Consider the following 12,160-nt stretch of genomic DNA (forward strand, 5'->3'; position numbering starts at 1 on the left):
TATAAATTTCAACTCAGAAGCTAACTTATGATTTCTCCTGGCTTTCAAAAGGGGATTAAATAGAATTGTATTGCAGCCTGACAGTGCAGGGAGAGAACCATGAATTGCGTAACTGATAAGCAGCAGAACCTCTCAGAAGGGAGATTCAGAGACTTTGATCTCTGGACTATTCCTTGGTCTCACAATTATCTGCAGCACAATAATTGAAAGGACTAATCTGGTTTTCACAGTAGCTTAGTTTGGGACATGTAGCTTCTGGGCAGCTCAACTGTGGGTCCTGCTACAAAAAGTGAAGTCATCCATATTTTTCAGGCCCAAAACATTTTGATAAATCAGAAGGTTGTGAGAAAAGCCGCTTCTGCTGCCAGGGTTTGTGCAGTCACCTTTTTACTAATGCCATCTTGAATGACTGTAGTACGATAGAGTCTGAGGAGTCCTTCCTGCGCAAGCTTCTGTACCAGTCGTACGATAGACTTTTTGCAGCATTTAGTGGAGACACCTTCTTGCTTCTCTTGATCCATGACCATTTTCTGAAGCCTAAAAGATGCAAAAAATATCTTGCATTTTAGGCAGTTTGGAGCACTTCTGGGCTTAAGCAGTTTGTTAGAGGATATGGGGTGAATGGATATTTCCCTACTTCCTGCTATTACTAGTCACTTTTCCCTTTTGCTGTAGATAGCTGGTAACTTAACTTTAAATTTCAGCTGTATTTTCTTTGTAATTAAGCTTATCCTTTTTATGTGAGGACTGCTGTTCTGGTGACAGCAAATTCTCAATGCCAGATTTCTCTGTGTATGGCTACAGTGTAATTATGAATCCAGCCTCCCTAAGGCCAGGAAAACCTATGGCTTTTTTTAAGCGGTTATTAAACATATGCAGTTTGTATTTCCACTTGTGAGCTCAGTTCAGCTTGGGGCAGAAAGAGTTTACTTGGTGGTGCTGAGAGCTCAGAAACTACACGGGCATTCACAATATAGATACACATATCCCATCACTTGAAGCCAGCTCACTTCTTCCCTTGTAGCAGCCTGCAGGAGCGTGCTCATGCCCTACTCTCCTCATGCCTGTTTTCATGCACTTTTTCACAAATGCCCCTCGGCCCTATATCTGACTTTCAATCCTGGAGGGTCACTTCTGAAAAAGGTATGGAAGGGTATTAAGGGAATGAGGCAATAAGTGAATGTACACATGGACTTCAACTTTTTCAAAAGACTACCACATCCTGGTAACTAACATAACTGGAGTGACAACACCAGCAAATTTCCTTGCAGAGATTGGGAGGGGCAGAACTTTCACTGGTGCTGGGGGAACCTGTGAGCTACCTGTTGGCAGCACTGAAGGGGACAGCAGAGACCTGAAATATCTTCTGAGCCTGTACTTAGATGTGGCTAGATGAATCAGTGATGAGGCTGGTACCAGAAGATGAGGCTCTAATTTTACAACACTCTGCATTTGAACTACATGACAGAAGGTTTCAAAGTTCTCAAACCAGAGGAGAATAAGGCCATGATTTCTTACTAAATTCCTACAGCTGGCAGCCCTGTGTGTATTGACATGCCAGGATCTTCTGAGCTGACACAGAAGATGGATAGAGCAATCCTATTTGCAACAACAGTCCTGCCAATTTGGAAACTGGGACTCCAGGAGAGCACCAGAATTTCCATTTCTCTTTGGAAGTGAATCTCAAAAGGCTGAAAGACCTTACAACGTTCAGGGAAGTATCTTTAGTCCAGACAAGGCAAGTCAGGAGAAGACATACAACCGTACCACATAAAACTGCAAAGAAAAGCAAACTTTCAGGACCTTGCTAGAATCCTAGTGACCAATAATGACTGACACGAAGATATGAGTCTCTACACTCCCTGGCAGAATAACACATGAACAACTTTTGAAATCATGTGGAAATAAAACTTATGCAGATAAAAGAATCCTCAAGCAGGGAAGTGCTGTATCTTACTATGTGGCCCCAAGCACTGGCATACTGTGAACGGAGGAAAAAGTTCTCTGATCTCTATTTATGGGACATATACCACATAAAAATCCACTTGTGTAATTATCTCCAGAGAACTATTATTGCTTCCAAAAAGCTGATTAATTTTTAAGATTCAGTATAACTGCAACCCCCCACACCTTCCGTGTGCCATCCTCTCCAACATTATAGCATATAGTGCCATTGGGGACAAGAAAAGCCAACAATGGAATAAGCACACAGATGGCTTGCTAACGTACTGCTTCTACTACCAAAATGCATCAGGCCCCCAGTACACTGTTTTCAGATGGACTCACGTGAACAAGCTTTCAATTAGCCGGAGGTTTCGAACAGCTTCCACAATGAGATTTCGGCGCTTCAGCAGCCTGTACGTTTCATGAGATCTCTCCACTGCTGTAGCTTTGGAACGCTTTTCCTTCTTTTGGCCACATGTCTTCTAGTGCACAGTATGGATAAAATAAAAATTTTATATGAACTATTCAATGTCTTCAGTCTAAAGTAGGTTCCTCGCACAGTAGCATCTGAGGAATTTTGATGTATTTATTTGTAACAAAGTAGTCAGATGGGGATTATCTTTTATCTCCCCTTCTCAGGCAGGTAACCAAGGCAAAAGCTAAGAATTCCATGTAATTAGATGCAGAGATTTATGCCAATCCCACATTCTGAGCCATTTGGACTTGAGAGTTTTGGCCTAGAAAGCTGGTAACTGCCTTAACGTCGTGCTGAGTCCAAGCCAACATATCCTGTTCCTCAAAAAGGCTTCTTGTCCCAGGCTCAGTCCTGCAGCAGTGAGGCTACACAACTTTCATGTCAAAACCCATTTGCTCCTCCTGGTTTAGAGTAGACAGACCAGATGATATGCAGCACTTGTGTGCACAGATAGACATTAAGTGATGACACACACTAAGTCAACACAGGGAATTTTGAAAGCACCAGGGAACTAACCCAGAACCGTATTTTGGACATCTACCTTCCTATCTCCTGGAATAATTTTCACTTATAACTACAATGCAGCCAAAAAGTGAATGTACTTAGAAATTAAATTTAAAAACCCGAAACAATCCATAAATGAATAAAAATTCTATAGCTTGGAGTCTTGCTGTAAAAGTACATAACTTAGCTCAGACAGATGTACCAACAAGAACATATTAAGACATGTGGTATTACCTTTGGGTCTTCAAGTCTGACCTCCTCCACCACAGCCACATCCCCATCTTCATCAATGGAATGAGCACAAGTGGAAATATTGGACTCCTGCTTTAGAGTTTCCAAAGTAGAACTCTCCCCCGAAAGATTGTCTGGGAGCTCATCGGGCTCTTCAAGAATTTGGGGGGAAGGCAGCTTCTTCCCATGAGACTTCACAGCTTTTAGCTTTGAGCCTGGTTTAAGAGCAAAGAGCCTTGTAATTTTTCTGCTCTCAGAGTCTTCTGTAAATGTTCAGCTTCTCTCTCTATTAAAGGCATTCCCCCATCCACCCAGGTAACTGTACTAAAAAGCATTCTGCTACATTTTTCACGTATTCTTCTACCCTGCTGGAAGCTGTGGTTTGACCATGAATGACTGCATTCAGCCTCCAAAAGTAAAGTTAAAAAAAAAGTGAACTCCCTGTCATCAAATAATTTTCTCCATGCAGAAGCCTCTTCATAGGCAGACTTAGAAGACTGTGAAGGGCCAGATTAGCTTATCCAGAAACTGGTGTCTGAAGAAAGAAGGGTTTCTGTCACAAAGATTCTCAAGTTCTGCCAGAAACCTAACTTTTCTGACTCAAAGCACAATAACAAGGATTTAGTATTAGTCCAAAGATAATCTACATAAGAAATGGAGATCTGTTCTCCTCCCTTCCCTTGGAGTTTATCAGAGAAGTTGTAGGGACATTTAAATAATTAAAATAAATAAAAAACCAAACCACCATACCCTCTTTAAAATATGTCCCCAAAAGGCTGGTAGCTTTCACATCAAGTTGTTCCAAATAACTAAAGAAAATTATGAAGGAATTACCTTCAGGAGGTAAGACATTTTTGTTACAATATGCTTAGGTGAGTAAGGCTGTGAGTCAAGTCACCCCAAGCTTATTGCTGCTTGAAAGTAGTTAGTTAACATCTTATCTGGTCTCAGACAAGAAGTCAGTATTACTCTACATATACTCACCCCACTGAAGGCTCACAACAGTACGTGAACAAATAAATTTTGCACAGACTCTAAGGCTCAATATCAGACATTTCCAACTGAAGAAAAACACTGCTAAAGGGGGAAGAATTTTTATATGTTACAATTGAAAAAAAATGTTAACTGGCTGGTCTGTCAGCTCCTGTGCTATTTCCCATACCTAAGATGACCTTTGCATATCCAGTGGAATGAAATGATGTGTATTCACAAGAGGCACAGTCCGCCTTTTTTGTTAGGAAAAAGTAAAATATTTAAGAAATACAAAGTGTGTTCAAATCCCTTCTGAAGTCTTCAGGGACTTTAAAAAACCTGAAGCTCTACCAAGATGGTGCTCCTAATGGGCACAGCCTGAACTGCAAGATATTTTGAAAAAAGAGTTTGTGACAGATACCTTGTCAGTTCACCATAGTATATCCAAGGCAGATACAAAATTTACCCAAGGATACTGTTTCTCTCAGCAGCTTAAGCCAACCTGAGTAATATGTACCACAGTCTCCCCACTATGCTTGTTTTTAGCTACACAGTCCTGCCTCCTTACTTACAACAGTTTCAGAATTTGTCTGACCTTCTGCAGAATCATTTCAGCCCTTGGAGCCACCAGAAAAATAACTAAATATCCAAGGAGCACAATGTGTGAGCACATTTCATTTGCATGGGGAAAAGAGGAGAAATGACATAGGGGTAAGGAGAAGCAGACTTTCCCAGTGATTGGTGATAGTCAGAAACATTCCTTGATGCACACAAACGTCAAGAGCACACTTCAGCTCTAAGACACTCCAGAGACTACCACACGTACAGTATTCCAAAACATAACACTTTTGGTAGAAAAAGATAATAAAAACATGGAAATAATCAAATAAGTGTAAAAATAAATATATGATTAAAAACTTTAACGGTAGCTAATAGCATATGATTTTTTCTTTAATAAAAGGATCCATAAGAAAAATGCAAGGTTCTTTCCAAATTTCAGAATCATGATCTACCTTTCACTGGTGTTGACTGATGGGTATCATCTTGGAGACTTAATTTCAACAGAGAGCCAGAGTTGGCCTTCTGACCTTTTCCTCTCTTCTTGCCATCTTTCCCTCCTTCTTCATTGTCAGACTCTGAGACCAAAGTATCATCTTCTCCAGGAGACACATCTTCCACAGGTGCAGAATCTTCTGGCATTAGGGCCAAAGTAACGGTAGCTAACTGCTCACTTCTAGCCTTCTCTCTCTCAAACTGACGGTTTAAATCACTCTCCTCTGCAAAAATGTATGAAATATACTTTGTTGTCCTCTGCCGACCTTCATCCTCCATAAAACCCTAAGGAAATAGTTGGAATGTTATTTTACCACCTTACTCCTCCATTCTTGCAGTCTGTTCTCCAGCATCAACAGTGGGAAAATTTTCTAACTGTTCTCCCCTCACATCAAAAGGTATCATGTTATTCTCCTTTTTTTCTAAATAACAAAAATGTTGACTAACCTTAACATATAGAATTCAAAAGAAATACCATACTTGAAAAATAAATAAGTCTGCATTACCTGCATACTAGAACGAAAAGCCTACAGTACGTGGGATGTAGAAAAGTCTAAGGATGAACAAACTATATGCATTCAGACTGGAAATCAAATTTTTTTCAGAAAAAAATTTCTGTGAAATAACAGTAATGCAGAAGTAACCAGAGTGAATCAGACTTAAGTGGAACTACTACAACAGGTGCTTTCAATTATCTAGAAACACAAACACTTGGCCTATCAGTAAGGGAAGATTTCATCTTCACAGTTGACTTCGAAAAAAGTATGTTTAGATATTCCAATGGTTTATATAGCTTGTTTTTAATTCCACAGAACTTTTTACCAAATGACAAGATCTTAGTAAAAAAATTCTCTATTACAGGAAGATGGCAATTATCCTGCCTTTGTGAAAAGGGGCAGGTGGGTGCATGTGAGAAATGACAGCTGAATTTGTCTTGTTGAAATGAAAAAAATATCAAAATATCTGGAAATAAGGAGTTTAATCACCATAACCTCTACAAAAATAACCATGTTTTTTTAAAAATTTAATGGTATTTTCAAAAGGCAAGTAGATTAATGATTTTAAATGTAGAGAGGGCCTCCGACAAGGTCCTTTCATAGAGGATCTTGCAAAATAGAAGTTGTCTCACAGTCAAAAATCAAGCAAAGTGGCTATTTTGAGTTGAGAGACATTTACGTTCAACTCTATAAAGTACCAGCCCCCAGGTCACTTGGGTTACCACTGAGTACAGTGAGTGATTTAGATGAGTCATTGAGGCCAGGTGAAGCAGGGTTGAGGCCAGTTTCTCTGCCCTGCCTCTTTTTGGAGGGCAGACCTGTGTCAGGGTGCTGGAAACTATGTTCCTCTGGAATGCTGTGAAGCGGTGTCCAGCAGAATCCCACTGGTTTGGGGTGGGTGTGTGGATCACCAGAACATGTGGTCAATACAGACAGAAAATATGGGGCCATGTGCATTTTTCCCCATGACCTTTATTACTTACGCACCCAGTCACAAACCAATGTAAAATACTTGTACATCTGGGTCAGTGAACTATTAAATGTCAAGACAGCTAACCAGGAAACAATAAAGAAAAGGTACGCTAGAAGAGCAGATCTGTTAAATTCTAACAACTAGGCCTAGTCCTCTGATTACAGTAGGTTAAAATCTCAATACTTTTTGAACACTTGTGTTATATACCTTTTCCTCAATTGAGCCATATTCTTTTCAGTCTTACCAGGACTCTTTCACTGTCAATTCTCAAACCACTGCTGTTTCTATTGTTTGAGGTTAGCAATATTATAACATATTACCACAGTACCCACAATTGTATCTCCAGTTTGAGTAACTATCTAAATTATTTTATCTTAACCTTACCTTGACAACTTTGTACCTCTCCAGAAGACGACAGAGCATCCTTGCTTCTAGCTTCCCCACATTCATAGCCAAGCGAATTTCTGCCTGAGAAATACCTTTGGTTCCCCTACTTTCAACTGTTTCAGAAAGGCAAACCAGAAAATATCTCAGAGAAATAATCTGACCAAATTATATGTACATATATTTGTACATACATTCATATTTGCTCTGAATAATGGTATATGACAGAATATAAAATTTAACATTCCCTGTAACAACTAAAGACGTTTTCACAGATACATACAATATACAGTCAAATACTGTCATAAAACATAATTTTACATGAAGCAGCGCCCCAGCAGAATGAGGTTTGAAGGCAATAGCTTCAGATTAAAAGCAGGGGTGAATTTTTCCCTGGAGAGCTTTCCACAGTTAGATATTAATTTCTCCATTATGAAGGGAAAAGAGATAGAAGAAGAAACACTTTTTCTTCATCACCTTTTCTCACCCCACTACAACATCCTGTTTCTACCACACTGTGTTATTTGGGTGGTATCGAACAGTTGATAAGCTTCCAGGGAGGGCTAACTGGTGCCAGCAGTCTAATCGGAACATAAAGCTCATCTTTTCCATGAAAAATTGACACTTTCTGATACATAAAAAGCAATCGGAACTTTAAAAATCCCACAATATATACCTTTCTTTTATACAAGGAGTAAGAAGGCAACATGAAAAATCTTTAGCATGTCTTACTACATCACCTACTTAGCTCATAAGCCTGGGTGAGCATATCCCTTTCGCAAACAATATCCACAGGCTGAACAGCTTTTGTGATGATCTCTTCTTCATCATCATCATGATAATCTTCCATTTTCTTCCGAAATTCCTTCAGTAATTTAAGGCAACGGACCATGACATCAGTCCCTGTGAACGCGAATGTTAGTAACAACTCTTAACAAAATGCAAGGCGCATGCACATGTTTAAACCAGTTTATTTCTTTCAGCAGCACGAAGTAGTAGTAGTGCAATGAGGAACAAAGACAACTGTTTATTTCTAGTAAAGGTTTGCAACAGCTTTTCCCTATATACGAATCTGTCAAAATACTGACTAGCTGAATTTTTGAGGTGCTCCAAACCTCCACGTCTGTGTCAACATTAGGACTGCCCAGTGCAGTGATTTATGAGCAGAATGGAAACCACTGCAGTAACAGAAGAAATTTCAACAGCACAAATAAATCAATGAAAGGATTAAGTGCTTATCCACAGTATTACATCTTCAGAACATACATCTGACTGTGAGATCACTCACTAAGTATAAAACCACTCCTTTTTTCTATAGGCTCAAAGCGTTTTTCACTTTCTATAAATGCAAGTCACATAATGAAAGAAAACTGTACATCTGAAGGTATAGAACTCATACAATAAGCTACCTGGTTACAAGACTGTTCCTTAACACAGGACTGGCCCTTCCTCAGCAAGTGATCAAAGTGGATATCAGTTGGTGGTTCCTATCAAGGGCTGCCATGAGTTCCTGATACTTAAAAATCCCAGGACCTAAAAGAACTGTCAGTTTATCATATGTTCTAGCACCTTCTTCTATATTTGTATGCATGCATGTTGGAGGAAGCATACACCAAGCAACTAGCACACTGAAGAAAAGGATCAGAAGAGCCCTACCCCATCCAGTAAGCTCTTAAAGCCTAACTAAAATGCAGTTATGTTGCACAGGTCCAACATCACTTTGAGAAGACGTTCTTCTCAGCATTTGTCTGCTGATGCCACAACCCATGGTATCAGTTATATTATGGAGGCTTTGTGTGCAACCGCATATGAGCAGCTGAGCTTCTAGATTTTTTGTCCAAAGTCCTCACCTACTCCCTGCACCTAGGGAATGGCTAGGTTTGTTAACACATACAGTGTACTATAATTACATGCAATGAAAACAGACACACAAAATCTAAGGTTGTTGTATACAAGGACAGAACACAGCACTGCCCACCAACCACAAGAATCTCATATGTGATTGAATTCCACATCTTAACATGTTACTGTGCACTGGCTGTGCTGTAGTAACTCTCCACCCACTTTTCTATGAGATCCCAGAAGGGTAGAGTGGGGACAGATGACTTCAGGAGAGCTGTAGTGATCCTGCTCCCTGATACAAGGATGACCTATTATCGTCAGTGTCATCTAGCTCCTGCTGAACAAGTTAAGTGACCAGTGGTAAACTAGAACTAGGTTACTGTACATTGCCAGCTTATCAAGTTGCAGTGATTCAACAGCTACTGCGGAAGTAGCCAATTCATCCTGCAGCAGTGGGTGGGAACATCTAGAGCCACCTCTACTCCTCTGGTACGGCCCCACTGTGAAAAACACCAGGTGAAAGCTTTAGTTGAAATCATTAAGGTTTCAGCTGATGAATTTTATCTTGTGTGTGTGTGTATATATATACATATATATGACCAGTTACTGAAGCCTAGCTGACATGAAGTTAATCCACATTAAGTTAACCATGGGACTGACCTCCAGTCCAGATGATTCCATTATTTTTCCTCAATCTGAATCCTTTCCCTGCCAGTATCCTAAGATACTGCTTAGGATAGTAATTAAGTGCTGACATTTTGGTAGGGCTGCAGGCACTGTTATCACATCCTCTGTATTTCTACAGCCCATTAATTTTCACTTGAAGCAGTATTTGGAAAAAAACCAACAACCAAACAAAAAACAAACAAAAAACCCAAACCAAACCAATTCCTTTTACTTTAGCTCCTGCTGCCCAATAACGTGCTTCCCATAGCAGATGCTCTGGCTTCATCCTCAGCGTGTCCCACATATTTCTATCTGCTTTCCTGCATAACTCCAGAGATTAAACTATCTTGATCTCTGATGAAAATCAGCTATTATTAATTCATCCTCGTTTAATACCTAGTGTTTTTTAAGGCATTTTTGTGGATTTTCAGCTTTTACGTCTGTAAGATGGAATTATCATTCAAGTGAAAGATTCATCAGGTGGCATCACTCATGATAAACTTAAGTAGTAAATGCAGCTGCCATTGTGCCAATCTCTGACAAAACATGAAACATCTACTGCCTTCTGCATTGCCACCAAGTGTATAAACAGACTTGTATTTTCTTGTATTCTAAGTAAATACTTTAACTGGAAGTTAGATGTTTTTACTACTGATTATAAACTCTATCTTTTAGGAATACTATCTAGTCTTCCGGGTTTTATTTGCAAGCGTCTTCAGTTCATTGGAACATCTCTGAAACTTAAATTGCTATGAGGAAGTATAAACAAATATAACCTGGTGCAATACTACTGAAAGACAGTGTAAGAGAGAATCTAGGTTTTTGTCAATGACAATGCTAAACAGTGTGACTAAAGGTACCGCTGTCATACAAGCCACTGTACATTGAGACACTTGCTCAAACCAGAAATGCATTACCTATGTACAATACATATTCTGTAAAAATTTCATGCTAATTTTCCCCATATATTTTATTGTATACTGATCTATTCTAGAATATTTTTTGAGGATCTCCACTGCCTTCCTGAAACTGTGAACTTAAATGAATTCTCCTGTCTAAAACTCCCTCCGACATTCTTATGGGAAGGAGGTGGACCTGTGTATTTCATCACAAATGAACTCGTTCAATCAATCCCTTATTTATTCAGTACAATGTGGGAGATTTCTCTCTGAACCATGTTAGATGCTGTACCTACTTTTGGCCTACTTTGACCTACTTTGTTCGTTAAACAATTTCCCAACAGAGAGATTTCCTTCCCCCAGACTTAAAAGATTTGAAGGAATTTGTTGTCTTATCAAAAGCCTTAATCCAACTCCATGTAACTGGCATTCACTTCTGTCTTCTCAAAGTTCTCATGTTTTTACTGGAACTTTCATTTCTTCCTTTATGATCACTCCTATTTGCAAAGACTATATAATTTAGAATGTTTAGTTCATATCAGATTTAATTTTTTTTATTTTTATTTTTTCAGAAACAGTTCACCACATCTCTGGAAAACACACTTAATCTTTAAGAACTATTTTCTTTTTAACCCTTGCAAATCTGCCTCTTAGGATTTTCTGTGATTAAAGATTTGGTTTAGCTTTCCTTAAGCAATTGCATTAATTCCATTGGTGATACTATCCTTCCTCATACTTTCTAGTATTAATTCTATGTAGGTTTTTTTTCCCCACGCAAGTTTTATCTGCATCTTTTTCTGAGAGCAGTTGCTTTCTTTTGTCCCCTTTCTTCATGCAGTTCTGCTCTTCTTTGCCTTTCCACTACATGTTTGGAAGTTATCAGCAATTCTTGCAAACCTATTAAACTTGAATTCAAAGTTGGTTATGCATTAAACTATCCCTCAGTAGACTACTGCTTTTTTGAATAGTAGTTGTTGGCTATCTTGCTTACTTCAAGAATTCCAAGGTAGTGCTGTAGAAGCTTACTTACATAATTTGATATGAAACTTTCCAAAGAAACTTTGCATTCTCATCACTTTCAGCAAAAGTCATAATTTCAGCAAAAGCCGTAACGAAGATGGTCTGTTTCTTTAGCTTATTTTGTAATGGTCTTTTTTGGTTTATATAACTTTTTCTATATTTTTTGTCAAGTTTATTGATTTGTCATTCAACTTCAACCTGAAAGGTCAGCAGACTGCTCTTTGTCCCTATTCTGTATTGGCTTGAGCAGTGTTATTAGGAGTCATAATCTACAGAAACAGCTTACATTGATATACAACAAACTTGTCTGCATCCATTTCTTAAAAGCCTGGAACATATGCTTCATTCAAGTGGGTTGCAGTGTTCTAGCTTTATTAATACATTTCTCCATATAATTACATAGAGAGAACTTCACCTATGCATCTTTTAATTTAAAATTTGAAGCTTATAGATAGAATGGCATGAATGTAATTACACAAAAAGAAAGCAAAAATATGGTCCTAGTTACCTTTCTTTGTCTTGTAGGGTCCTCCATTGGGATGTATATCTTGTAATGGGATGGATATTACCTTGGCTAGGCCAGCATTCATCATATATTGATACAGACGTTTGAAAGTTCTCTCACAAAGACCCTAACGCAAAGAGAAATAGCAAACATCATTGTAGCCCAAAGGTCTTGTCTGTAGGTGATTAGTATCAA

General features: G+C 38.8%; 1 protein-coding gene across 2 annotated transcripts in view; it reads right to left on the bottom strand.

Moving 5' to 3' along the window:
* GTF3C1 (general transcription factor IIIC subunit 1) overlaps positions 1-12,160 on the bottom strand; it is a 45,351-nt gene that overhangs the window by 29,327 nt on the left and 3,864 nt on the right. Inside the window, exons 6-12 of one of the 2 annotated variants that reach the window (XM_075059427.1) lie at positions 11,969-12,092; positions 7,778-7,936; positions 7,034-7,149; positions 5,140-5,464; positions 3,158-3,369; positions 2,287-2,423; positions 384-537 (exon numbers count right to left, since the gene is read on the bottom strand). In XM_075059427.1, the coding sequence (XP_074915528.1) occupies positions 384-537; positions 2,287-2,423; positions 3,158-3,369; positions 5,140-5,464; positions 7,034-7,149; positions 7,778-7,936; positions 11,969-12,092 (1,227 nt within the window). Of the gene's footprint in view, positions 1-383; positions 538-2,286; positions 2,427-3,157; positions 3,370-5,139; positions 5,465-7,033; positions 7,150-7,777; positions 7,937-11,968; positions 12,093-12,160 lie in introns of both variants that reach the window. The other variant, XM_075059426.1, reaches the window with a different exon arrangement.

The sequence above is a fragment of the Buteo buteo genome, chromosome 29 (genome assembly GCF_964188355.1).
Source record: "Buteo buteo chromosome 29, bButBut1.hap1.1, whole genome shotgun sequence".
In the NCBI taxonomy this organism is placed as follows: Eukaryota; Metazoa; Chordata; class Aves; order Accipitriformes; family Accipitridae; genus Buteo; species Buteo buteo.